This window comes from Lampetra planeri, chromosome 39, assembly GCF_965212315.1.
Source record: "Lampetra planeri chromosome 39, kcLamPlan1.2.h2, whole genome shotgun sequence".
NCBI classification, from domain to species: Eukaryota; Metazoa; Chordata; class Hyperoartia; order Petromyzontiformes; family Petromyzontidae; genus Lampetra; species Lampetra planeri.
In genome coordinates this window covers 8,408,039-8,434,116 of record NC_136145.1, presented here as the reverse complement: position 1 = coordinate 8,434,116, position 26,078 = coordinate 8,408,039, and the positions used below count along the sequence as shown (strand labels likewise).

Genomic DNA, 26,078 nt, shown 5'->3' with positions numbered 1-26,078 from the left:
TCAAAATCCATTGAGTGTCCTTGTTGGCACGTGTGTTCTGCTACTGCTGAACACGGGTGCCAACAAAGAATACATTATTTAAATGTATGCCTATAAAGGGCAGCATACTTCAATAGGGATTACCGTTGGTACGGCTATTTTAATACGCAACAGAGAGGAAGGACAAGATCAAAGGGCTCTCATAATGCACATGCATAATGTACGTTGACTCTGTAATCCCCCCCCCCACTTTGCGCGAGAGCGCCACAAATCTGGCTGTCGCCTGAGGAAGCTAGTTGTAATTACTGGTGAAACGTCGTACTCTGATTGTAAATGTTGTGGCTTGGCTCTCCAACATACCGGTGTGCTGTACTAGTGACGAATTGGCACGTTCTGTTTACGTGACAACCCTTACTAGTTGGCTGTGTCGGGTAGTGGCGGGTTTTAACGACATGTTTATATATTTACGCGATCTAACCCAAAAAACCTCTATGGATGATATTGGTCACGAAAGCCTACGTGTTAAACCAAAATAAAAAGATATACAAAACAACTAATAATTTCTAGTTTTCCTCATTCACATCGTGATTCGTATGAAAAGACATGAGATGATTGAGACATACAAAATTATAAACGTATTTATTAATATATATATACAGATAGTCCTTGACTGCAATGTCCGTGTCCACGTGCAAACAGGGTTAGGATAGCAGCCTCCTTTAACAGTCAGAGTAGATTTATACGCTGTAGAAGACCGTTGACGAATCCTCGCTGCTTGATTCCTCCTCGGATCTCTTCAGCAGTGAGTTGTCACCAGTCTTCTCTGCCTGCTCATTCTTCATGTGGCACCGCTGGGGTGGGTGCGATGCGCCAGGAGACTCCGCATGCAGCGAGCAGTGAAGCAGGCCCATCTCTGCCTGCTCATCCTCAACGTGGAATTGAGGCGATGGCGGTGAGCTGGGGGCATCGGTGAGAAGGGAGTTGCGGAGACGGCCCAGCACTGCCTTCTGCAGAATCGTCTGCACGACGAAGCGCTCGCGGCGCATGCAGGCGCGCACATGGGATGGCGTGTCCGGGATGATGTATGCAATGCAGGCCTTCGTGAGTAATACCACGTGCTGCACACGTCCACACACAGGAAAAGGATTTTCAGTTTCAGGATTTGCATGTAAAGGGTGCTTACTAAATCAAATATGGCAGCATCTCAAAGTGCTTCACATCTCAGGTCAACTATTCCGATGACCTGCAGCCTAGGGATACGATATTGTTACGTCGTTTTTCCCAATTAAATTAAGTAATTTGAGTGATTTTTAGAAAATTTGGCAAATTATACCGAGGCACTGACCCACAAAGGCCACTTTTTTGAATTATTTAATGGTTTTTTTTACGTTCACTATGCAGCAGGCAACATTTATGATGTACAGTTAATGCAACCACCGTATTCACCTGGGCAGCCGCAAATTACCGCAACAATTAGCAAACACTTACACTCGGCCATGTCGCCACTACAAAGATTCCCTGTGTAGCCTTTCACAGACTGAGACAAGTGCATCTATGAAGGGTGGCACAGTGCCTGTGGGGGTGGTGTGCACCTTTATCTCGCCAGTGATGATTTTCACACACTTCATCAAGTACTCATTTTAAGACCGAAGCAACTTAAGGGAAGCCCAACACTGTTTCTAATATTTTCCACTGATGTTGGCTGTGGCCAGGAATAGTAATCTGGCCACACAGGATTGGTTGCGCAGTTCACGAACAACTACGCAGCCGCTCCCCTTCCCACACGCACACATGCTTACGTGTGACAAATGTCATCAACAACATAAATCGTTTGCTGCATGACAGTGCGTATTGTATTACCACTATTATTTGAAATGCTGTGCAATTGTGAGGTGTAATAGCATTACTGGCATTATCTGTAATGACCCATGGACAATGATCACGGTTTGCTCTGCTGACCTTAACAACTGCTCACAGAGGAGTCAATATGATGGTGCCGTAGTGTAAGGCTTTGCACACTTAGACTCGCAATCCAGAGGTCGCGGGTGTGAATTGATCTTTGATCGTGGCAGTGTAAACAATGGTGAAAGTTTTTTACATTCCACTGCCTCTGTCCACCTAGCAGCGTAAATGGGGTACATACAGTCAATTGGTAGGCTGAGTTTGGTGCTGTCCAGTGTGGCAACTCCCACCTCTTCCCAAGACGTCTGACCAGTGTGGAAGAGAGGTTCAAATATATCTTAAGGGTCCCTCTTGAGCTCCCAATAGCAGGGGCCCTTCTGCCATCAATGACATGAGCAAGTAATTGGAGGGCTGTACCTTTATCTTTCAATGGGTCTATGAATGTGTGTATGTGTGTGCATGTTGATGTGTACCTGCATGGCAATGACGAAGGCCAGCTTTGCCATCAGTACTTGCCAGTACTTCTTGGTGACGGAGTAGGCGTGGGGATGATCCGGCGGGTAGCGATAACCTGGATACCTACACACGTGCAATCACAACCACAAGCACGCATGGACTATATTGAGCAAAGTGCCTCGAGAGTAGAGTTAGCGCTAAATGGAACAAGTATGGTTGTGCACAAACAGTATATGCGTTCAAAGCCCTTTTAAAAATCTGCTTCTGAAAGAGAGCTTTCCCACAACGTGCACTTGTGGGGGCTATTTTGACCATGGTTCGCGGTGGTCCGTGCCAGGTTGGTGAAGGCAGGGAGCACAGATAATGGAGAGTAATATAGCACAACTGTTAATTTTGCTGCTGAACTACCCACTGCTGACAACCTAGACTACAGCACCTGCATTGTGCATGGTGATCATCAATCTGAGCACGAACGAGGCTCAAGCCTGCTTGACTTCCGGAGTCTAAGATCAGCTGTATTCGTGGTGATTTGGTCATAGTCAAGTAAGGTTATATTAAATATCGATCAATATGGTTATATTGCTTATAGTTGTGTATGCCAGCAATTCAAAAACGTTAGAGGAAAGGGTTGGCAGATCGCATCAATTTCCTAACTAACTGTGCTGTGAGGTGACCAGAAGATGGCTGTAGAGCAAGTTGTTTCATAAACTTGTCTGTGTGGATCTTTAAGCTTCTTCTCATTATCATGGGTTCTCCAGGACCTCTTATTGCATCCCACATGCATAAAACCACCTTAAACTGGAATCCCCATGTACGGTCTTCCTGAAAAGGGATCTTGAGACTCAATTAAGCAGTCTTGGATAGATAGATAGATAAATGACATTACTCTTTAGCAAGGTAACAATGAGCTATAATTTATATCAATCTATTATTATATTTCTCTAAGTGGGACTTTGGTTGTGAAGCCATCCCACCCCAACCCACTGCTCCCCCCTCCAATGCCCCCCCCCCCCCAATCTTTACTGTCCCCGCCCACCACGCACACTCCTCCCCCAACCCTACCACAACCCCTTACTACCCAACAAAGCCAAATCCTGTGTGCAGGGTAAGGGACAGGGCCTAAACAAAGGTGGGGCTTAGGGGAGGTGTGGGTCTTAAAAAGGAAAGTCACGGAGTGAAAAGAGGAAGAGAACGAGCCTAATCAGGAAGGGGCGGAGCCAGGAGGACACCGCACCCAGAAGGATGTCGCATCCACCTGGACAACATCCAGAGATCGGTGCATCACATTCGCAGGTACGGCACCCCCTGAAAGCTGGACATGACACTGAATAGCACAAACCTGCAGGTTGTGTGGATTGCTGGATCAAACCAGGCTGGCAGGATGTTGGGATGATTTTGCTCCTTGAAGTCACTGATCTTGAAAATTGAAAGGCTGTCCTCCGTGTACCCATGCATTGTAGACGAACCTGAGCCATACTCTGCTGAGTATCCATAATAATACACCAGGCGTGGGATAATGTCCGTTGTGAACGCCAAGATGCATGACTGTGGAATTAGCATACGGAGACACAGCGATAGCGGTCACTTAGCATGCAATGATTTTACCAAGGCTTCTGAACATCTCACCTTGGCAATTAAATTAATTTTCACAAATACAATTTGGGGGGTTGCTGCCAGAGTGTAATGGTTGGCATAAGGACTTGCAATCTGGCAGTCATCAGCTCAGTCTCCTGACACAACAGTTGAAGCAATGGATCATTTTCTTAAATCTCCCCCACCTCTGTCCAATTAGCAATATAAATGGGTTCATCACTGTTTTAGCGCAGGTAGTTCCACATCTTACAACATGTCTGGTCATCATGGAAGAGTAGGCCAAATACCGTGTACAGGAGTTCTCTAGAGCTACCTTTAGTTGAGGCCCTTCTGCCAGCAGTGGCAGTGGGATTTTGGGAGAGAGTGGATGGGAGTGGTGGTGCAGTGATTCGTGCACTGCACTTTGAATTCAGCACACATGCAATTGACTTCAAGCTACAGCTAGCATCAGTGACGAGTGATACCCGAACCACTCATGGCCCCCCACTCCACCTCTTTTCAAACCTGCTATGACCAGAATAGTGAAGTATGGTAAAAAGAACCCACACGGCTAACATGACATGTTACGTCACTCACAGGATGGGATATTGAGCGAGAAAGCAAGCAGACAATCTGGCGACTTACATTGGTGACGACGGAGAGGGTGGCCACGATACTCAGAATGTCGGCCCAGGCTCCAATTCCACTTGCTCGCGAAACCACAGGCCTCCTCATCTTTGTTACGAGCTTCCACGCGTCTACCCGCACTTCAATGATGTTGTTGAGCAGTGCGAGCAATGGCGCAAGTGGAAATGATGCCACGAAGAGAGTGACAAAACCGAATTGGATAACTGGGGTATATTTTGAGAAGGGGTAGGGGGGCAAAGATAGGATGATGAGTGAAACAGGATATAGACATACACTCTTAGCGCTCTTATGCTGTAATTACTTTAAGCAAATAAAACACGTTTTCAATGCATTGAATGTGTTTTTAGTCAAAGAAGCCCCCAAAATATGATCACATTTTCATATCATTTGTTCACAAAATTCTCGTGTCCATTACAATGGCCACTGAGATGCGACCAGCCACTACCATCTTTAATGCTAAGCTCTGATTCACCCGGGTTTATTTTGCAGCATTTTCCACCACTAGATGGCTATAATGACTAGATCACATCCTGTATTGAGGACTCCATTAACTGTACCACACATTTTTAGGCATATGCACTGTGGCTGAAATTCCAACAAATCACAGCAGTTAACCACAGTGGACATGATGCACAAGAGTTTTAAATAAATAGTATTGGGAGAAAGCGAAACCCAAGCTGACCAACGTAGCTGCATTGGTTAGCGGACAAGAGGAGCAAATATGTGCTCCTATTGTTTCTAAAACTTAACTCTGTACATATGCACATACGCGCATGCTCATGTTGCAGTATATACATAGATTGATGCCTATGGCCAAATAACCAAGTATGCGTCAGATTTAATCAGATCACAGAAGTTAAGGAAAGCTGATCCTGGAAATTGGTTGGATGGGTGACCATGCGACAGTTGTTGTGGGCTGCGGGGGTTGTGAGCAGCAGAGAACGGTGCAGCAAATTACATTGTTGGATTGTACATTTAAGCTCTCACGTCTGTGCTCCCTGCCTTCAACAACCCGAAGTATGGGCAATATACCTCCCACAACTTGTGCGACAGATACACAAGGGGCCGTACACACGTGCCTATATAGTCAAATTATACCCAATTGTTTTTTTTGTAATAAAGTAAAACGCATTGACTCCGTAGTGTGATCCTCTGAGCTCATCGTACCCATCTCGAGGTATTCATCAAAAAGTCCAAGTGGGCTCTGGGGCTGTAGGTCCATGTCTTGCTCCCAGCGTGTGTAGACAGCCTCAGGCTTTTGCTTTGCCTGACGCTGGACCCACCAATTGTTGAACCATCTGGGGAATTGTGGAGGGAGGTACGCATGTGCAGACACAAAGACGCCCTTACACACGCGCATATTCATTCGTTCATTAACTCTAGGTTGGCTATTTCATAGCTTTACACTGCGTTTTCAGGTTGTACCATGTGAACATCCCAAGCACGTGGAGCGAAACGTCAAGACATGCCAAACAATATGCAATATGACACAAAACGTGTCAGAGAACTGTACAGAATAACTGCGAAAACCTAAGTAGTAGCTGTTTTTCATTTAGCCCGTTGTCAATCCACTACACTCTGTCAGTCATGGGAGTTGCTTGTCTAATATTATGAAACTAAGTAGCAAGCGTCTGATCGGAATAACGCATGATACTCACGAGGTGAACTTTGTCCAGTTGACTGGTGTTCACGGCTTAGCTGGTGCATACTGCTAACAAGCTGTCGACCCGAGTTTTATTCCCAGCCGTGGCTAACCTCAATGGGGAGTAGTATCTGAATCAGCCCTGCGCACTAGCTTCACCAACCCGAACTCAACACAGTGGTGATGTATGGTCAGATAAGCCCCAAGATCCAACTGGCATGAGGCACCCCTCATTGGATTGATAGCACTGTACATGTACGTACTGTGCCCAAATGGTTCTAACAAGGTATGCAAGGCAAAGTTGCTGACACACGAGATGATTATAATAAGATTAAGGTGCCTACTTCTCCTGCTGCAGATTTGGATACCACACATCTTTGTGTTTTACAGTTTGATGCCTGGCCACGGTTAAGATTAATGGTGATTATCTGAGCCAGTCCTGAGCCTCCCCTAAGTCAAATCAGCCTTAATGAGTTCTTGGTGCGTTGAAGAACATCAACACTGGGGAAACAAGATGGCCGGCCATGGTGCTGTGCCATGCTGTTAGTGAGCACCCCTTGTGTAATAACAACACTTGCTCCAACAGTCTGTGTAGGCTATATCAGGGATCTTTATCTCATGTGTTATAGAACTGGGACGATTAGATGATTTATTGTTCAACTAAAAATTGTAATCGACTACTTATTTCATGATTGATTACACAAGCCCCTTTACAATTGACAATCGCCAAAACATTTTCCTTCAAGGAGGTGGGGAAACCCCCTGACAGCCCTGCCCAGCGTGACATAGATGGTGATGTCAGCTAGCCCCACCCATTACCTACCATCCATTGGCATACGTGGGAACAGAGATTATACTTCTTTTTTACAACCTTTGCCATGTTTTCCAATAATGTGAGTCATTGAACCGATAATTAATCTGTCAGGTATAATCATAAATCTGGCCTGTCCTCACTGAATGCGTTTTCACACAACACATTTTCACTGTAACACGGTTCTTCTATTTGGGGAAAACTTTTCACACAACGCGGAACGTATCCATTATAATGCGGAACGCACACTGTTATAACGCCGAACGCGGCCATTATCATGCGTTCCTGAGCAGTCGACGATGAACTACTTTCTTGAGCTGCGTGGCTGAGCAGTATGATAAAGTATGCCGAGTGATACAGTAACACGGCAGCCTTCCCTGAGTTATTTATCCCACCATGGGATGACTTCAGGTTGATTTTACTGTGCAAATGTGATTAACTCAGTAATTCCTTGGTTTGCGCGTTTTTGCTTCACGCAGAAATTTTCAGGAACGCATCTACCGCGTTAAACGAGGAAACGCTCTAATCAGACTTCACAGCTTTCGTGTGTTCATGTGATACTTACGGGATGATGACCTCCTGAAAATTGCCAACCATCTGCTTCACTACCATGATGACAGTGAGTTGAGAAGTCAGTTCAAAGAGACAGCCTTCTGGGGGACACTGGAGGGGGAATGGGGTGGAGAATAGATTCAGGTTAAACACTGAAGATATTAAATATTGGGTAATACATATATGGATACCACACATCATTTCTAATGATCCTCTCACTTTCTCTTCTTCAGGCAATTGCATACTGCAAAAGTGACGGCTCAATATGTTAGTGGACAGTGATGAAGAATATCAATATTCTCCAGATTATAAGAAACACTTTTCCCCCTCCCCCCATTTATTTTAAATAAAGAAAATGGTGGCGCATCTGATAATTTTTCGTTTGTTGTCCTTCCCCCACACATCCGATGCGCACGATTGGCTGTGTACGGTGCAAAAGAAGTTCAACACACAACATGCATACTGCAGTTGGTGTTTAGCATCAGGTCAGTTTAATTCCAGAGCATCTTCTAATTGAAAAAGTATCGTAAAACATGAAATTAAGTTGGTAGAAAACACAGAGGCACTTAAATAATGAGCTGTATTCTCGATCCTGTATCTGTATTGTTTTTGAGAGGATATCAATAAATGGATCGCCCTCGTGACGATTTTCTGCAAATCTGCAGCAGGAGAAGTAGGCACCTTAATCTAACACCAAATATACTCATTGTAATTATCTCATGTGTCAGCAACTCTGCCTTCAAACAGAAACATGAGCAACAGGTGCACATTTTGGGCAATGGACTTTCTTCCGCGCATAGAGTGACTGCAAATACTCAGGGTGACTGAATGGCAATTATGTAAATGTTAAACTACGTGTCATTAACACTGTCTTAATGACATTGATTTCACGTGTGCACAACGCAATGATGCTTAATTCCTTACTCCAGAATTCGTTCTTGATATCATATTCCAGGGCCATTCTCTAACACAACGTGCTCCACTGCACCACAGTGATTCATAGGTAGTGGCTAAACATATCCTTTAGGGGGCTGAAATACTGTACATTTTTTAGGATGATCAAATATATTATTTTAAATAAATGGCGTTGTTTGATAACTACGATATAGAAATGAAAATGTCCAATGAGAGACCACAAGGGTACTACTTGCAAAGTATGTGATAAACGAACACCTCCTAGGTAACTGGGTTACCAATTGCATCAATCTAACACGTGTTCTGCTCATGGTGACCTCGTGCGCTCTCAAGTCTGGTTTTGTAAACTTTTTTACTTCGGAGACTGTGTTAATGCTAGAGTTGGTGACTGGGATGTGAAGACAATAAGGCCTATTAGAGTTCCAAAAAAAAGAGTCTTTATTTCGACATTTCACCAACAGCACGGTGTGAAGACAATTGTTGGAGAAAATATCAACTATAAAAATAAAACGTAAAAATGTTGTACAAACAGCCTAGAAAAGACAGGGCCAGCCCCTCGGATCTACACACCTCCTCGATTCTCCAATTTCCAAAGTAAGTGTAGCTTCCGGGGAAACCGATGAATTTCCCTTTGAAAAATGCAATGTAGAAAGACGCCGAGTAGAAGTTGACGAACTGAAATAAGAATTTCTTGAGCGTCAGCCGATACTCATATTCTCCTTGCGTCTTGGGCATCTCTGTGGGTGTGACACAAAGGCACACATGGACACAAACATCAAACAGGGCAATCGGTTTTGATGTTACTTATATAGTTTCCGGCACACAGGCTAGAAAAAGCCACTGATAATGATGCCGCATTGAGGAATAGCAACATCTCACAATGTGACGTGCTTTGATATCCATTAAAATGCATTTGAAGCTGAAAAGTGAATTTCAAAGATATTTCTGGAGAATGAGTGACAGTTTACCAGGTGTTCACCACATTCGCCCTGTGGAGTGTCCTTCAGTCTCCATTTGAAATTAAGCGATTTACACTGTCCGTATGATGATTTTCAAATGTCTTTAAGGTGTATATTAGTCATTCTCATGGGTCATCTTTCAGAGGTGCAGGCTTCAACATGGATACCGTGCAGGATAAATGACTATTAAAGGGCTCAATAGAGGGCAACTTGAGCAACACAAGCAGATATCTAACATCTGGCTAGAAGGTAGCAATGCAGCAGTGAGGGTCAGCCCACATTTACATTCAGTGATTAAATGCATCGAGAGGTGAAATCAGAGTGCTAAGTTGGCACCATTGAGATCCTGGGTTCAAATCCAGGCAGCGGCCTCTAGTAACATGTGTTCTCAAGTGCAGTGAATTTATGGCTTCATGACGATTACTAATGATGGCATATACATCTGTAACATAATACATTTGGTTCCTCACTTAAATTGGTGAAATTCTAGTTGTGAGATTGGGCAGTTTGACTGTTACGAGATGAACATTATATTCCGTGGCAGGGTGGATTGAAAAGTGCTTCCCTGGAATGTGTGAACCAGAGTTCACTTGAATGAAGGGTCTCAGAGGTAGCTCAGTGATATTCACTTCTAGGGCCATTTCATAACATTAAGGGTTGCCCTGGTCTACGAGAGATCCCATTGGATACTTCATCTCAAGACACGATTCTGATAGCCCAATCGGAATGAAACTGGAGGAACATTTTACAAAGTTCTGACAAAAACAGGAAGTAGTTGAACATGTGACTGGATGATGCACTGATGCTGCTATTCATGGCCCCATGGTGCAAGGTTAAAATCATGATGACATTTTTACAGCGACATTATTTACCATGCACAACATTTATCCAAGCTTCAAATTTACATGTGTTCTCTGGCGGCGTATCATAAAATAAACATATGCAAACCGAGATGGTGATGACACCTACCCAGATCAGTGAGGACGAGGGCCAGCTTGTCGTAACCTTTGTTGAGTAGTAATATGATTATGATGTTGAGGATGGAGGCCGTGATGGTGGTAACCATATCAGGCGTGAGTAGGACACCGATCACCTTGATCTCGGTCAGATGATTGGGGATACTCGAGGAGAGTATGCCGAAGATGGACAGGCGGTAAACTACCACACCCAAAATTGCAGCAAGAATCAGGAGGATCTGCCAGTAACACAAGAAACACAGAGGTGGGTGAGATTGACAGTCTTGTAGCTCTTTTCCACTGAATAACCGAGCCGTGAGTTAGCTGTGCCGAGCTAACCTGGTGTGGCTCGGGAGGTGCCAGTTCGTTTGTCGACTGCAGAACCAAATGACTGGCAAAACGTCGTACTCAGATTGCAAATATTGTGGATTTGCTGTACTAGTAACGAATTGGCAAGTTCTGTTTACGTGAACAACTTTACTAATTGGCTGTGTCGGGTGGTGGCGGGTTTAATGACACATTTATATTTTTATGCGATCTAACCCAAAAAACCTATATTATTGATGATATTGGTTGTGAAAAGCCTACGTGTTAAACAGAACCTGAGCCGTTTCGCTAACATCACACACAATGAACGTGTAATGGTAACGTCACTTGGTCAATTGTAGAGAATGATGCAAGATTATGAAATAAACTACTATCCCTGGCCCTGCTGGACCTCGAGCCAGGTTCAGATGTCTTGTGAGGTCAGAGCTTTTCTGTTTGGTTCTCGTTCAGCACAGCTAATAGCCAGTGGAAAACACCCTAACCATGAAAACACCATGCTGGCTGAGCTCGAATGTGCCAGTTGGAAAAAGGAGTATTGGATTCAGGGCCGGGATTCATGATGCTAAGGCTGAGACCAAAAGCCACAAGGCCAAGCTGACGCCAAGGCTAGCAGATTTTTAGGTCACAATCAGTGTCAAGGCCACTCAAGGTTGGGTGCTCTAGTATGAGGCCAGTGTCAAAGTCGGTACCTCTAAGCAAACTCCTCGGACTGAGGCCACACTCTCAAGGCCATGGAGCTGAGGACATGTTTTTCATCTGGCCTTAAGGCCGAGGACTGGTCTCGAGAAACCCAAAATGAGGTTTTCAGGAGCAGGTGGATTACATGATACGGCTCATGATATATTCATTGCCTTGGGCTACCTGTAGATATTTCAGGTGATTGGATTGACAAAGGGCTGTAAGTTATATAATTATGCATGCATCTATACCCTCAATTGTAATCACTCAATGGATCACACAGGAGGAAGAGCAGAGTTTGAGAGCGATGCTGACTGGTGGAGCCCAGTGTGGAGTTTGGGATTGGGTCAAGTAAAGATATATGTGTATAACCCGTATATGAATCCACCGCTGGATGATGGCCTCCCCAAACCTGTGCAGGTTGCCAGGGTTATTTTCCCATACTTCACCATGCACACCAGTACAAGTTGGTAAAGGATGGAAGCATAGGAATGCAATTCTCTGTTGGCCACAAGGTAGCTCTGCAGCAGCCTACAGTCCATTTTGTGCATGATGATTACCCATTCGTGCAGTACCCAGGCTCAAAACCTGCTTGGCCTCCAAGATGAGGCACATAGCAGGTGACTTGGCCAGAGCTCACTGGATCAGGAGAAGGGGTTCAATGTTGCTGTTGAGTTGGCGGACTCACCCAGAACAACACCACGATCCCGGAGAGGCAGTAACGGAACCTCAGTGTCCTCTTAGGCATATGAGGCTCCTCCTCCTGCACTCACAATGCACGGACACAGACGGAAATGCATTTGTATATAGATTAGTCTGTCGGAGTGACCAATGTTAGTGTGAGCCGTTAAGGTTCACTGATGAACCATTGTTTGTTTTCCCCACTACTAGTTAAGCATGGGATGATATAAAGTGATGGATTTGGTGGCTCTGATGTCTGAGAGTTGAGCTGGCAGCGCTGAGATTCCTTGATTTGAATCCAGGAAACTGCCTCCAAATAAACGAAGTAGTACGCCGATCAGCCTGGTCACCAATATTACATTTGTTTATTTTTTTAATTTGGCCAAATTTCACCTTTCAGAATTAAAAAAGATCAGTTTGACCATCATGAACATTTTTTGTAGCAGGAATGATGTGTTCACTTGAAGGGATCTTAGAAGTAATTCTGTAACATCTGCTTCAGCAGACCTTTCCATAACATAGAGTTCCCAATGGACATTATTTCATAATGATGCCGATAGGACAATCGGGATAATATTGGGAGGAAAACACAATTGTGCAAAGGCCAACAAATATGTAGAAGAAAAACGAGGAAAGCAGTGAACAGTTACACATGCAACAAGTACAAAACAGAAGTGTGTGTGTGCAATGAGGTAGTCGCCGTGGTGACGGCAGAAAGCATTACCATGGTGATGATGTTACATTTCGTAGTCGTGCAGCGAGCCAGGTACTCCGGTCGGATGGGGTCTCCCTCCTCCGCCGCTGCCGTCAGGTCCCAGCGGTACGCGAGCGACGCCTGGCGTCGCTTCCAAAATTCCAGGAACACCGTGGCTATTGTCACACACCACACGGGGAGGATTACTTTGAAAAGTAATTTGACTATCGATTGCTCAAGGGTTCAAAAGTTACCTAATGTAGTCTGTTAAATGTCATTTTCAAAGTAACTTCATTAGTACTTTTTTTCTTCTTTCATAAATACCTTTATTGGATTTTTTTGGTACATTTACACATTTTTATCCCACTTGCACTATGAGTGAAATGGCATGAGATTGAGTTTTCTTTTGGATCTCTAACAGAGCAGTGCTGCTCTTCGTGTTACAAATCGTTACACAAAAGCGAATGTCACAGAGCTACTTCTGTGATCTCTGATCCACACAGTAGGGGTAGTTTTTTTCCCAACTGCTTTGCCACGGAGAGTAGCGGTTTGTTACGTGATAGTCAAGCTGGAATGTAGCCTAATTAAGTACAGAACCAAATGTAACATTATGGATTTATTTTTTATTTGTTGTGCAGATATCGGTGACTGAGTTGAGACCATCATCTCACTGTAATTGAGAAACTGGTTTGATCGCAGGTGGCCACTTTCATTCCAACACAGAATCTCAGCGGTAGCAACGCAGCACTCTGATATCTGAGCCACCTGGCCACTTTGTATTTTTCATGGAATCGCCTTGGGGTAGCGCAATTCGTTGCTTGTTGCAGAGGTTCGTGGTTCAAATTCTGTGGCTGCCCCGATTAATATTGCCGGTGTATTAATTATACAAAAAATACACACCATCTGCTTCACAGTGGACATTAAATATTCTCGGTTATCATTCGTAAGAGTAGGACAATGTGTGCCTGTCATGGTCCAAATTTGCCCTCATTGAGCAGTGGGTTCATAATAGGACTGTCAGGATCACAGCATACGAACATTGCAAGACATGATGGTTTATTGTTGTACGTGTGTATGTTGAACTTCTTTCACACCGGACGTGGCCAAATGTGCTCATCATCATTGCATACATGTTGATACTTGTCATTGTGTCTGGACAATGTGTTCCAATGCTTCGCATCACTTACCCCAAAGTCCCATGAAAATTGCGAAGAATATGGTAACCGGATTTTCATATATGTGTGAAGTCTGCAACGGCACAATCAGAGGTGTTAGTCACAAATAAACCTTAAATCTTAGCATCCGCGTCTTTTCAATATCGACAGCAGAAAAGTAACGATGCATCGATTGATTTCTCAGTTAAAATAGATTAACCACTCATGAAACATCCATTAAATTGTGGAGGTGAGAATGTTCTACAATGCCTGATTATAGCTCTATTAATGTAGCAAACAAATCTGCATAAATGTGACAAACAGCAAACTAGGCAATGGGCAGTTCCCTGATTGTGGACAAACATTTCAGACACTTTAAAGTGAATAATCATTATTTGGGCATGACATGTCAACTAATTAGCACTGAAATTCAGATTTAAAAAATACTTTGTCCACTTGTATTGATCGTGGAGAAATACTCATGAAAGACATCGTGTCGGATTTACTCAGACAAGGTAACTTTTGTATTCCCGCTGGGATGTGACGGTGCATTCATTTTCATGTATTTGTCAAACCATCGACTTAGTCCATTAAAATGCCCTATTTGCTAAAACTACAACTAACTACCTTCAAAACAATCACACGTGTATTATTAGTATAATAAAAATTTTTAACACCCACACGAATGGCAGCATAGTGTTTAGCATGATATGCTACAATCTAATGATCATGGTTGATGTTAATGATCCAATCTCAGCAACGTGAGTTCGTTTTGTGATAATGATGCACAGCACCAATAACCAATAAGTATCCTTATTTAGAGAGAACATGGATGGTGCATTTGTGTGATACCTTCACAGTCTCGCAGGTTTCATTTAGCCTCCAAAAGGTGCATTTTTGGTCACATTGAGGACACATGACCAGGGATCCTCCGATGGTGTTGTTGCATATTTCTCCACTGCACACATAGACACGCACGAACATAAACACACTAATGGGCATAGTACACTTGGATGAGAAATATAATTTGCCTAAAGGTCATGCCGCCTTTGAATGTGTCTTACCCTCCCTTTAAACAAAGTCAGACTAAATGATGGGTGCTAACGTCAAGCATTTTTTCGACCTTAGCACCCACTTCCTCCCCGCTGTCCGTCATGCAGCCCTGCAGAGTCTATGTGTGTAAGTGGATTATAAGGATACATTTCACATTTAAACATTTTGGGTTTGAAGATTTTTTTTTGCTTTTGATTTTCGGATTATTTACAATTTGTAAGGATGTACAATATATTAATGTTAACAAGAGTGACGTAACCCGATGCCACGTGATACGTGTCGTCGTGAGAGTGACGTCACATTGGGAGATGTCATGTTTTCTGAGCAATCCAAAACAATGTTTAATTTTCCCCGGATTGTCCGAAATATTGTATCTAGGCTCGATTTTTTGGATTTACTTTTATATAAACAGAGGCATTTGGAACATATATACATATACAATATATTGAATGTATTTGTACTGCATATGTATATAAACTGTGTAATGAGATTGTATATCTGTGCATATGTACATTTAGTGGTGAAATGTTAAAAGATGTGGCCCTGCAATTGCTTGCTCATGCCACTGCTGGTGGAAAGTCCTCCACTAAGGATGCTCTAGATTGCCCCTCGAGAGGGTATTTGGCCTACTCGTCCATGCTGGCCAGACGTCTTGGACACGGTAGGAATACCCACATTTTACCCCACCACATGTGAACTGCCAATCACCTAACTGCGGTGTCTCCATTTATACTGCTGAGCATACGTGGGAGAATTGAAGAAACCTAGCCATTATTTCAGCTGCCATGCCAGGCGATCGCACTGGAAATCTCTAAACTGCAATTCCAGTGATATAACTATTACACCATGGCAGCATCCCATGGGATTGTATATGTGTATACGTATGTCTCTGTGTACTGTACGTGTATATGTACTTGTGTGTAGCCTTAGTAGGTGCTTGCTGATACTCATTGTCCAGTCTGTATTGCCATGCAGGAGATCTGTGTGAGTTCTACATCTGACACATGCGTGTATGTGTGTGTGTGTGTTTGTATGCATTTGTCTGTATGCATGTCGGGCCAGTACCTAGTGATGTCACGGTCCTTGCTGAATACTCCAAATAAAAAGGAGATCAGGCCGACGATTGCAGCGAAGATCAGCATCTTTGTGTAGAAGCCGAGCCATGCAAAATAAAGCCCCACTTGCTCCCCGAAGTATGACCTGTGCCGACAAAATCACTCGCACACACAGCGCAAACATCACCAACCGCACATGGCACCAGCGGTGTAGCTATCGAATATGTAAGCAAGGACCATGGGCTGGAGGGGAATGTGAAGAGGAGGGAAGGCATGGGCAAATGCTATTCTGGAACTCTATTTCCCCAGCTGTCCGTGCTATCAACTCCCAGCAAGCATTCAAGTCCAGCCTTAGGACCTTCCTGGACAGGGCACGTCCCTAAGAGGGACGATGGCCTGTGGTCGGAACTAAGAATGGTGTGGCAGTCAAGAGAAGGAATGCGTCTGAGAGGATGTGCACCACAGAGATTTTAGTAATGAAATCAGCATGTGTGCAGGAGCTGTATGGATCGTTGCATCAGGAGACTGGGAGAGATGGTGAAGGCTTAGGGAAGTCTTCATCCAGCAGTGGATAGGGCATGAACTTACCGCACAAGGTCAAGAGGCTGCTCCTTGAAAGAGCGCCCGGCTCTCGCCCACTCCCGTCGCAGCGTGTTGCGGTCGCCCAGCGTGTTCGGGTTCTTGGTGGGATGAACACACTCACTCTGACATGGGGAACGCAGTTGTTAGTCACAAACACTGCATGGACATTCACAAATAACCAACTCCACCCCCCAAAACTCTGCCGTGGTGCTGCTGTGGTGTATTGGTGGAGGAACACTGCACTGGACTTGCAAGCCTAGAGGCCGTCCATTTTGATTTCATGGGAACGACAGTTAAAAGAATGACCACGTTTCTTAATCGCGCTGCTTCTGCCCACCAAGCAGTATAAATGGGTGCGCCCACAGTTAGTCTATTGGTTGGTCACGTGTTGTAGGATGAAGTGTGGGTTCTTCTAATTCTCCCAAAGACTTCTGTCCCACGTGAAATAGTCGGCCAAATACCCTTTAGAATGGCTCTCTAGAGTGCTCGTGGAGTCCCTTCATATGCATGTATATTGAACTTCTTTTGCACCGTATCTAGCCAACCATGCAAATCAGAGGTGTCTTTAGTGAGCTGGGGAACTTGGACACCTATGCGGCGCATCTCTGTGGGACACTAATGTTAAGTATGTGGTAAGCTTTAGACTATGCTGTAGCGTCCTATACACAGGTGTGCAATTCAGTTGTCGTACATGGGCCTCCCGTAGGGTGTCAGTGTGACCTCCACCGCCTTCCCCCCAAACAACTTACGTCATGCAGTGGATAGGCCGCAGTATAGCAGCCATTTTCAATCATTTGGTTGATGTTTAATATGTTATTGCTGTCTTGTGTCATGGGGTTTTGCAGCATGTAGTAGACCTGTGTGAGCACACATGACACGCATGACAAACATCACATACATGACACATAGGGCCGGGTGAGCTATTATTTACTCACTCCACTCTGAAATGTTTCCCCCTCTCCAACCACCACCAGCCTACACAGTTATAATGGGCTCCCAACTCTTATTGGGTCCCTACTCGGAATGGTCCCAGAACGCCCAAAAACTGAAGTAGATATGGACCCATTTCAGCAAGTACAGAATCCATATTTCAAGGAGACATTTTCTCTATGCTTCCCATTCACAAAGGCAATTTATTCAAAGTACAATACTATCAAAACCCCAAATGACCACAATAATGGCTCGACAATACCTGCTCACCAGGATCCAGGAACCATATCACCGGTAGTCTGTTATTCTTTTGTTGTGCCGGGGAGAGTGATTGAGTGGGTGTGGTTATATAAATGTGGGCAGGACTTACAAAGGGAGGGGCTGCTAGCTCACCATGTCTGCTGGTTAAGCATCCCAGAAATTTGGTAGCTTTCTCAACAGGGGGGCATATTACCACAACCCCTAAACCATAAATCCAGGCATTCTTAATAAACCATAATGATTTACACCTCTAATCACATGTCACTCAGAGATCACGAGTTGCGATACAGAGCTAAAAATGTTAATTTAAATGATAAAAAACACAACAAAACCCGATTAAATTCAAAGATGTTATTGCTAAAAAAACACCCCATTCTGGCATTACTATTGATGCAGCATTCGTGATACAAACGTACGATTTGGCTGCGTACAGCCGGTGGGATGAGGACGTCATGATCCTTTATAGGATAGATGTCCTGCTGCGAACGCCGGAAGGGTGCCGTGAAATAGTCCGGTTGTTTGGGCACGGCTCCCGGGTTCAGGTGATGAATATTTCCCAGGTAGTGAAGAGGCCCACGGTTTGAGCCTGATGCCTGGGGGAGGTCGCTCTCCTTGAGTGGCACCTGTTTGATTTAAAACGTATTAAATGCTTAGCCTCGAGCACATGGAATCATCATCATCAACAGCAAAAATCAGTCCACTAATGGATGAAGGTCTCCCCAAGTTGTTGCCATCTCTCAAAGTCCTATAATACAACAATTAACGTGCCAAAAGCCTCAACTGCATACCCCACCCACTCTTCAAGTTGTCCCACCAATTGCCCTAATCATGAGCACACGCACATGAGCCAATCTTATCTCGCCATCTCTATGATATACATCCTCTTAGGAACGTTTTCTCCTTTGGCTGCCACCTTAATGTCATTATCGGCCAGCAGACATCATCCCTTCAAGCAACGTGGCCTTCCCGAGCCCATTCAATTTTCTAAAAATAGTCAATATAATGTTGCTAATATGCATATTTTATCAAATGTACGTTTTTCTAATCCGTTTGTATATTTACGTCTCTCGATATCTCATAATGCCAGTGCTACAATTATTATCTTTGAACGTCATAAATTATAATCATCACCCTCACCATCATACTCTGTATCACATGCATGATCATCGCAAATATCATCACAACCATTATGAATCCTCACAAACATTATCATCACCATCATAATCACAATCATCACCACAATCATCATCACAATCATCAGCATCATCATCATCATTACGATGATCATCAGAATCTTGCCTGGATGTGGAGCATCTCGGCATAGGTGGTTAGTGGGTTCCATGGCGCATGTACTTTCACAAAGCTGGTGCGTCCGTTCACCGACTCCTAGTGGATGGCATGAAGTTCATCGTCAGACTCTAGATGAGTGCGTTTAGTTGTATTTGTTAGACTTTGTTTGACGAGGTGAGAGCTCAAGGGAACAGGATGGTCTCAATTGCAAAAGTGTCCACGGCCGCGTGGATTTTCGTGCTTGCGTCGCGTGTTGTTCGGACCTCGTGCCGATCAACGTGTGGGACAACCCAAAAGCAAATTGCATAATGTACGTGCAGTTAACGAACACTTATTACTACAGTATAAATAGCTGGCATGCCACATTAAGGTGGAGGCGGTTTATACCCTCCAGTGTAAATGGGTAAGCCACAATTAATCGATCTTAAGATTGTGCATGGTGGGGTAAAGTATGGGTATTCGCTATCTCTTTCAAGACGTCTGGCAAGCATAGAAGAGTAGGCCAGATACCCTCCAGTGGGGATCTTTAGCGCTCCTACTCAAGGAATTAATGCCAGCAGTGATATTATGAAGCAATTACAGTCTTACACCTTTTTATTTGTATACAGTGTCTGTCATCTATAGCAGAGAGACACGCAGGAAACTTACCTCCTTGGGTTCAATCTCGAGATGTAGCCCCATCTTCATCAGGCTTGCCTGATATTCGGTCCTCTTCTTCTGTCGAACAAAATTGACCATCGATGTTATACATTGTTCTCAGTTGTGTCACTGTGGGAGTCAAGTCAAGAGGTGAGGAAACTTCTTGAACTCTTATAGTGAGCAGAGCCTCACGTTGGAATCAATCAGAGAACGGCTCTGCAAAGTAGCATCACTGAACCGCTTCAGTCGGTGTCACTTCAGAAGACCTTAATAATATAAAAATGTACACAGCTCTTTGTCAATCAACTGTTTGAGTTCATCTTATTTGTTACAGGGATGGTGCCACTTGGCTATTTGCTTTGCTATTTTACAAGGGAGATCCATTGTGCGTGGGCACAGTAGCAACAAAATAAACACAAAAAACATCAATATTGCAGAGAATGCGTACTGGGTACTTCAGGAATATTGCACAACTAAAAAAGGCCTTAATGGTCACACACGTGAATCTGAAAAAAGTTCAAACAATATGAGCAAGAAGTGGCAGAAAATGTTAGGTACAGGTGCAACTAAGCTCAGTGTTTTTGTTGAATAGGGACACAAATTGGGTGGTGAAGGGAGGGAACCCAGCTGCAGATGACTGGCAATTGTATTTCAGAAACGTTGAGCAGCAATGCAGAAATATTTTTTTACCAAATAAAGTTTTAACAAATGGGATGTTTAATAGGAGTAAGATATGCCATGCCACTGCTTAGCCTTGAAGTGAAGTAAAGCTACATTGCAGAGTTCATAGTGCAGTGCGCTAACCAGTGAACCAGCACTCCTCCATCGAGGCCTCACACAGGACTTAACAGTGCTGCTTTAAGGCAAAATCACAATAACATTGATCGGAACTCAGAAATTAAGCAGGATGGAGCCTGGTTAATAATTGGATGGGTGGCCACCAGACCTTACAAGGTGTTAATCGGCATTGTGATGTGAGATGTGGCTGAGAGATGGTAGTGCTGGACATCACCCTTATTCCGGCATCCTCCCACAGCGTGCTAAACTCCCATTCATGGTATTGGTAAAATATCTCAATGCAGGGCCCTTCTATAAGAGAATCTTGAGGCTCGCCGATTTTTATCCTGATTAAATAATTAGCACTGTTATAATAGTTTTCCATTTGGCAGTTAGAATGTGGATATTACATATATCCTGTAAGTTATCTGTCTGGGTGTCGGTGTGTGCAATATGAAAGTGGTGTATTTATTGAGGAGTTGGGGATGGAGTGTGATACGTAAAGATAATAGGTTGTTGTTCGCCAAAGCAGTGAGGCGTATGGTTCAGGGTGTGGATGTGCGAGTTGAGTGATGGGAGTCTAGCGTTCATTGAATAGTGTGGTCTGCAGTTGACGATACAATTTGATAAAGGATGTATACTGGATTTAAAGACGAGTATGGAGGTGGCAGGGTGACTCAGCGGTCAGAGAGCTGAGCTGGCACCACTGCGTCAAACCTGGGTTTAGAGGCGTGTGGTGTTGCACGTTGGGAGGGGTGATAATGCTGGGTGCAGAAAGGTGGAGCATTATTTGTAGGCTCCTCGTTCTCACCTGATTGTTGATGGCGTCCTCAGAATTGACCTCATCATCGAACGCGAGGATGAAATCGATCCGACGGACTCCATCGCAAAAGGAGGCAGTGTCCTGCGCGCAAACGCAAGCACACACATGAATATGAGAGATGTAATAGCTTACGCATGAAATGTATATTTATTCATAAGCTCATGATACATGTATCAGGACATAAGTTAATCTGCTATTTGTATGCAAGTTGTTTATTGCTATGATGATGTGCTTGTTTACCCAGGAAAACCTCAATGAGTTTACATTTCTATTTTCAAGGAGGGTCCTACCAAGTTCTGTTTTTATTACATGCTCTCATTTAACTCACTGTCTGTTGTTGTTGTTGTATCCTCAAATCTTGTAACTCAATTTTAACCCACTTCCCAATATGTTATCGACTGCAAACTTGGTATACTTATGTCATACTGATGACAATACTATATTGTATCATAAAAATAAAAAATGTAACATTCTTTTTTATATGTTATGTTTTGGCTTGGGTGTAATTGTCCACGGTCAACTGACGTTGGCTGTAATTGGCCACGGTCCCTTATGTTATGGCAAGCTTCGGGGCCACTTCCTGGAGTCATGGTATTCTTCCATTACTAGTACATTTCATAAAAGCGTGTTTTAAAAAAAGTTGTTTAGAATATTACTTGTTTTGCAGTCGAGAACGAAGTTGCTCAGTTTAATTCCAATTGAATAATTTGCATACATTTTTTCAGCATTGGTATGTTTGGCCAATACCAGTTACAATGTGTCATTTAGCTATGGGAGGAAACCAGAGACCTGGAGAAATGTGTACACAAAGCATCCAGCCCCTGTGCATTATTCAAAAACCATCAGTATTTTCTTAAGTGCATTGTGGTAATGTTATCTTAAACCACCATCAAAATAAAGTTGAGCAAATGTGACAGACTAACAGCAGCAGTAATGCAGTGATATGCAACTGTGAACCGGTGTCATCCTCATTCGGACTCATCAGCACAGTATAGTCACCAAAGGGCACTGCTGCAAAGGCTGGACATCTATAAATGAGGAGCAGCTATGTCTACACTTTGGGGCCCATTAGTTGGCGAATGCAAAGAACTCAATCTGTAAATACCAGGAATCTCCCATCTTTGACATTAGCCAAGCTAAGTTATAGTAGGCTGTGAAAATACACGTTGTGCTGCATCGTACCTGGGCCAGGGTATATTGAGATGATGATGTCGAAAAGTCTTGCGGTACCGTCGAAGGTTGAGCCTCCTGCCTCACCGCTCGCTCATTCATTCTCTCCACGAGCTCTGCATAGGTAATGTGGGGGGTAGAGGGTTCGTTGTATTGGGGACAGGGGAGAGGGAGGTGCAGGGATGGGAATGTCGGTAAAGAACCGCACATGGTACTCATGCAAAACGCTTTCTCATAAATGTAGACGCTGATCCAGTCAGTATGCGTACACCTGTGGTATAAAGTTGTGTTACTATTAGGCGACTTTTAACCCATTGAATATCGTACACTTTAAGCAAAGCCGTACCCAGCATGGTCAGACACAAACCAGGGCAAAAAATATTAGTTGGAATATGCAAAGTCATTTTTGCCCTGACAGCTTGTCAGCTTCCATTCTGCTAATTAAATACTTCCAAATTCAGCACATTGGAGAGTGATACATAATGCCTCATTTAATTTCAGTCTGAAAATACCTTCGGTGTACCTTTCAGCAAATAACCCAACTTATTCAGGACGTTCTTGCCAACTTTTATCAGTCGGGGGTGACGTTGCATATTTAATAATTTAAGTAATTTATCAGCATTGGGATGTTTGGCCAATGCACATTACAGGATGGGTATGTCTAAGTTTTGTGAAGTAGGGTCATTGCCCAAAATGTCGCCTGTGATGTTTATTTTTAAGGCTACATATACATAAAACAGGTTGCTATAGGCTGCAACAAAAGCCTGCAACGCGAGTTGGATTCCCATCCACGGCTAACATCACTGCTTTCCCCTAGGTCGGCTCAGCCTTAAATAAGTACTCTTTGGTTCTTTCGGTAAAGTCACGTATAAAAAGAAAATAATAAATTAAATAATAGCATACGACGTTTCGATTGCAACACATGCAATCATCATCAGGTATAAATGAAATAGAAAACAAACCTAGTATACTTAGAAATTGCAGCAGTCGTTTTTTGCGCAGGCTCCGTGCCTCATTGACATGCTAATTTCTCTACCCCCCCCCCTCTCTATTTAAGGCCTCGACACAGAGGCGTGGTTTCTCTGTGTGCCTATATATGTGTCTCTCTCTATGTATCTCTGTGTTATCTCTCTCTGCTTATATGTCTGTCTATGTCTCTGGCTTTATGTTTTATCTCTCTCTCAAATTTAGCATTCTCTGGAAGAACGTAATCAACCAGGTAGGGTGTTGACTCTTATGTTAGCCGACTCTCTGTGTTGTATTGCATTATATTTCTAAGTATACTAGGTTTAAATTTTGATTTAAAGCTTTCGTGACTGCAGGGATTCATATTCTTGGTTCTTTCGGTAAAGTCACGTAGAAGGGAAATAATAAAATAATATAAATATAAAACAATAAAAATTCTCACGACGTTTCGACTGCAACACAAGCAATCATCATCATCACCTGATGATGATTGCTGATGATGATTGCTTGTGTTGCAGTCGAAACATCGTGAGAATTTGTATTGTTTTATATTTATATTATTTTATTATTTCCCTTCTACGTGACTTTACCGAAAGAACCAAGAATAGACTAGGTTTTTTATATTTAATTTATACCTGATGATTGCTTGTGTTGCAATCGAAACGTCGTATGCTATTATTTAATTTATTATTTTCTCTTTATACGTGACTTTACCGAAAGAACCAAATAGTAATTCCTGCACTCACGAAAGCTCAAAATTAAGTCTTAAATAAGTACCTGGTGTAATGCGTAAATATCACCATTGGGGAGACAAAGGCGGCCGGACGTGTTGCTGCCACACTACAAACCTCAGAGGTCTTAATAGGTGCTCGCTAGCAGCAGTCTTTACGACTACAAGGGAGATCTATACAGCCGTAGAGCTCCTTTAAGATCTCTGCCCATACCCAAAACACTTTAACGCTAACACCAACATTAACCCCCAAACTTTAACTCGAATACAGCCTCTTGGTTCTTTCGGTAAAGTCACGTAGAATGAAAATAATAAAATAAAAAAAATAATTTATGTAAATTTTATTTTATTTTATTATTTCCATTCTACGTGACTTTACCGAAAGAACATAATAAAATATAATAAAATATTTTATAATGTTTTATTTTTATTATTTTATTATTTCCATTCTACGTGACTTTACCGAAAGAACCAAGAAGATGAATCCCTGCAGTCACGAAAGCTTTAAATCGAATACAGCTCTTTGTCAATCCACTGCGAGAGCTTCCCCGTGACTATACAGATCATGGTGGTTATTTGACTACATTTCACCACTGGTTAATGTGGGTTGGTGAAGACGTATAGTATGTATAGTACAACCAATTTTGATGGACTGCCCTTTGCTGCCCACCATGTAGCCCGACACCACACTATAAGACCCCCTATCCTGGTTCAAACCCTGCTGAACGTCCGATTAAAACACTGACGAGATTTCAATATTTAAAACTGGCCCAAAGCCCCGTCATAACACGAACATTACACTTTACCTATATCGACAAAGGTGGACATCATGAATATTCTTAGGTTTTTTCGGTAAAGTCACGTAGGTAAAAAATTAAAATTAATAAAAGTAAAATAAAAATAAAATAAAAATCACGACGTTTCGGAGGCAACACAAGCTTCCGTCTTCAGCTGCATCAAGTGATACAGCTATCGTGCTGTGACGGTTCCACCTGAAGACGGAAGCTTGTGTTGCCTCCGAAACGTCATGATTTTTATTTTATTTTACTTTTATTAATTTTAAATTTTTACCTACGTGACTTTACCGAAAAAACCTAAGAATATGAATCCTTGCAGCCACGAAAGCTTCAAATCTAGACATCATGAATCTTTGGTCGAATCTCAGGTTTTGTGAGTTCGAACTCGGGCTAGTGACGTCACAGCAAACGAGCGTGACGTCACCTAAATATGGGCGTGGTCAAAAGCGTCCCCTCCCCCCGCTCCTCCCGACCTTGCTCCCCCCCTCTCCGAGGCTACCCACAGCAACAATAACACACAAAAAAAATCACAGATGTTCATTATGGAAGGATAAATGATTTTTTAACAAAACTGCTCCTGTACGGCCTTTTGCCAATACTCTGCTGGAGAGCGTCTTGACGATCGCACGAATCGTGTTGGTTATTTGCAAATACTTCACCATGCCGGTGAGCATGGGTTGGTAAAGGAAAAGAAGGACCATTAACGTACAAACAAAAACGTACTTTACTAGAATTCATTCTGCTTCCCATCATGTAGCCTGTAACACCTGGTATGCACTATCCAGGCTCAAACCTGCTTAACGTTAGATGGAGAAATCTGGCACATCCCCACAGCAGTTTTGTCCATAGGCTCAAAATTTAACACAAACACACGTCCATAACACTAACGTTCAACTTTACCTATCTCGACGAAGGAAGACATCGTGAATCTTTGATCTTTTCTCGAATTCAGAGTCAGAAGTCAGGAGGAGCTCTTCGCGTGCACAGCCAGCCAACGATAAGCTCCGTCCCAGAGTGATGTCATAGAAATTTTATCCTGACGTCACCGTGACGTAAGCCAAAAATGGGCGTGGCCTGAA

General features: G+C 43.3%; 3 protein-coding genes across 4 annotated transcripts in view; 1 reads left to right on the top strand and 2 right to left on the bottom strand.

Moving 5' to 3' along the window:
• The window catches only part of C39H18orf54 (chromosome 39 C18orf54 homolog), a 41,842-nt gene that overhangs the window by 5,834 nt on the left and 9,930 nt on the right, over positions 1-26,078 (top strand). The window lies entirely within an intron of this gene.
• On the bottom strand, positions 603-18,950 carry LOC144731388 (anoctamin-5-like). Its single transcript, XM_078612405.1, has 17 exons — positions 18,945-18,950; positions 18,224-18,430; positions 17,366-17,473; positions 16,623-16,738; positions 16,045-16,179; positions 14,779-14,884; positions 13,960-14,020; positions 12,803-12,948; positions 12,086-12,160; positions 10,406-10,631; positions 9,048-9,214; positions 7,576-7,673; positions 5,725-5,855; positions 4,555-4,760; positions 3,677-3,882; positions 2,355-2,460; positions 603-1,097 (listed from the first exon to the last, which is right to left on the bottom strand). Exons 1-17 carry the CDS (start codon positions 18,948-18,950, stop codon positions 717-719), a joined length of 2,481 nt encoding a protein of 826 aa, XP_078468531.1. The 3' UTR covers positions 603-716.
• LOC144731387 (anoctamin-5-like) lies at positions 19,095-26,006 on the bottom strand. Its single transcript, XM_078612404.1, has 5 exons — positions 25,900-26,006; positions 22,519-22,622; positions 21,325-21,417; positions 19,746-19,814; positions 19,095-19,193 (listed from the first exon to the last, which is right to left on the bottom strand). Exons 1-5 carry the CDS (start codon positions 25,919-25,921, stop codon positions 19,095-19,097), a joined length of 387 nt encoding a protein of 128 aa, XP_078468530.1. The 5' UTR covers positions 25,922-26,006.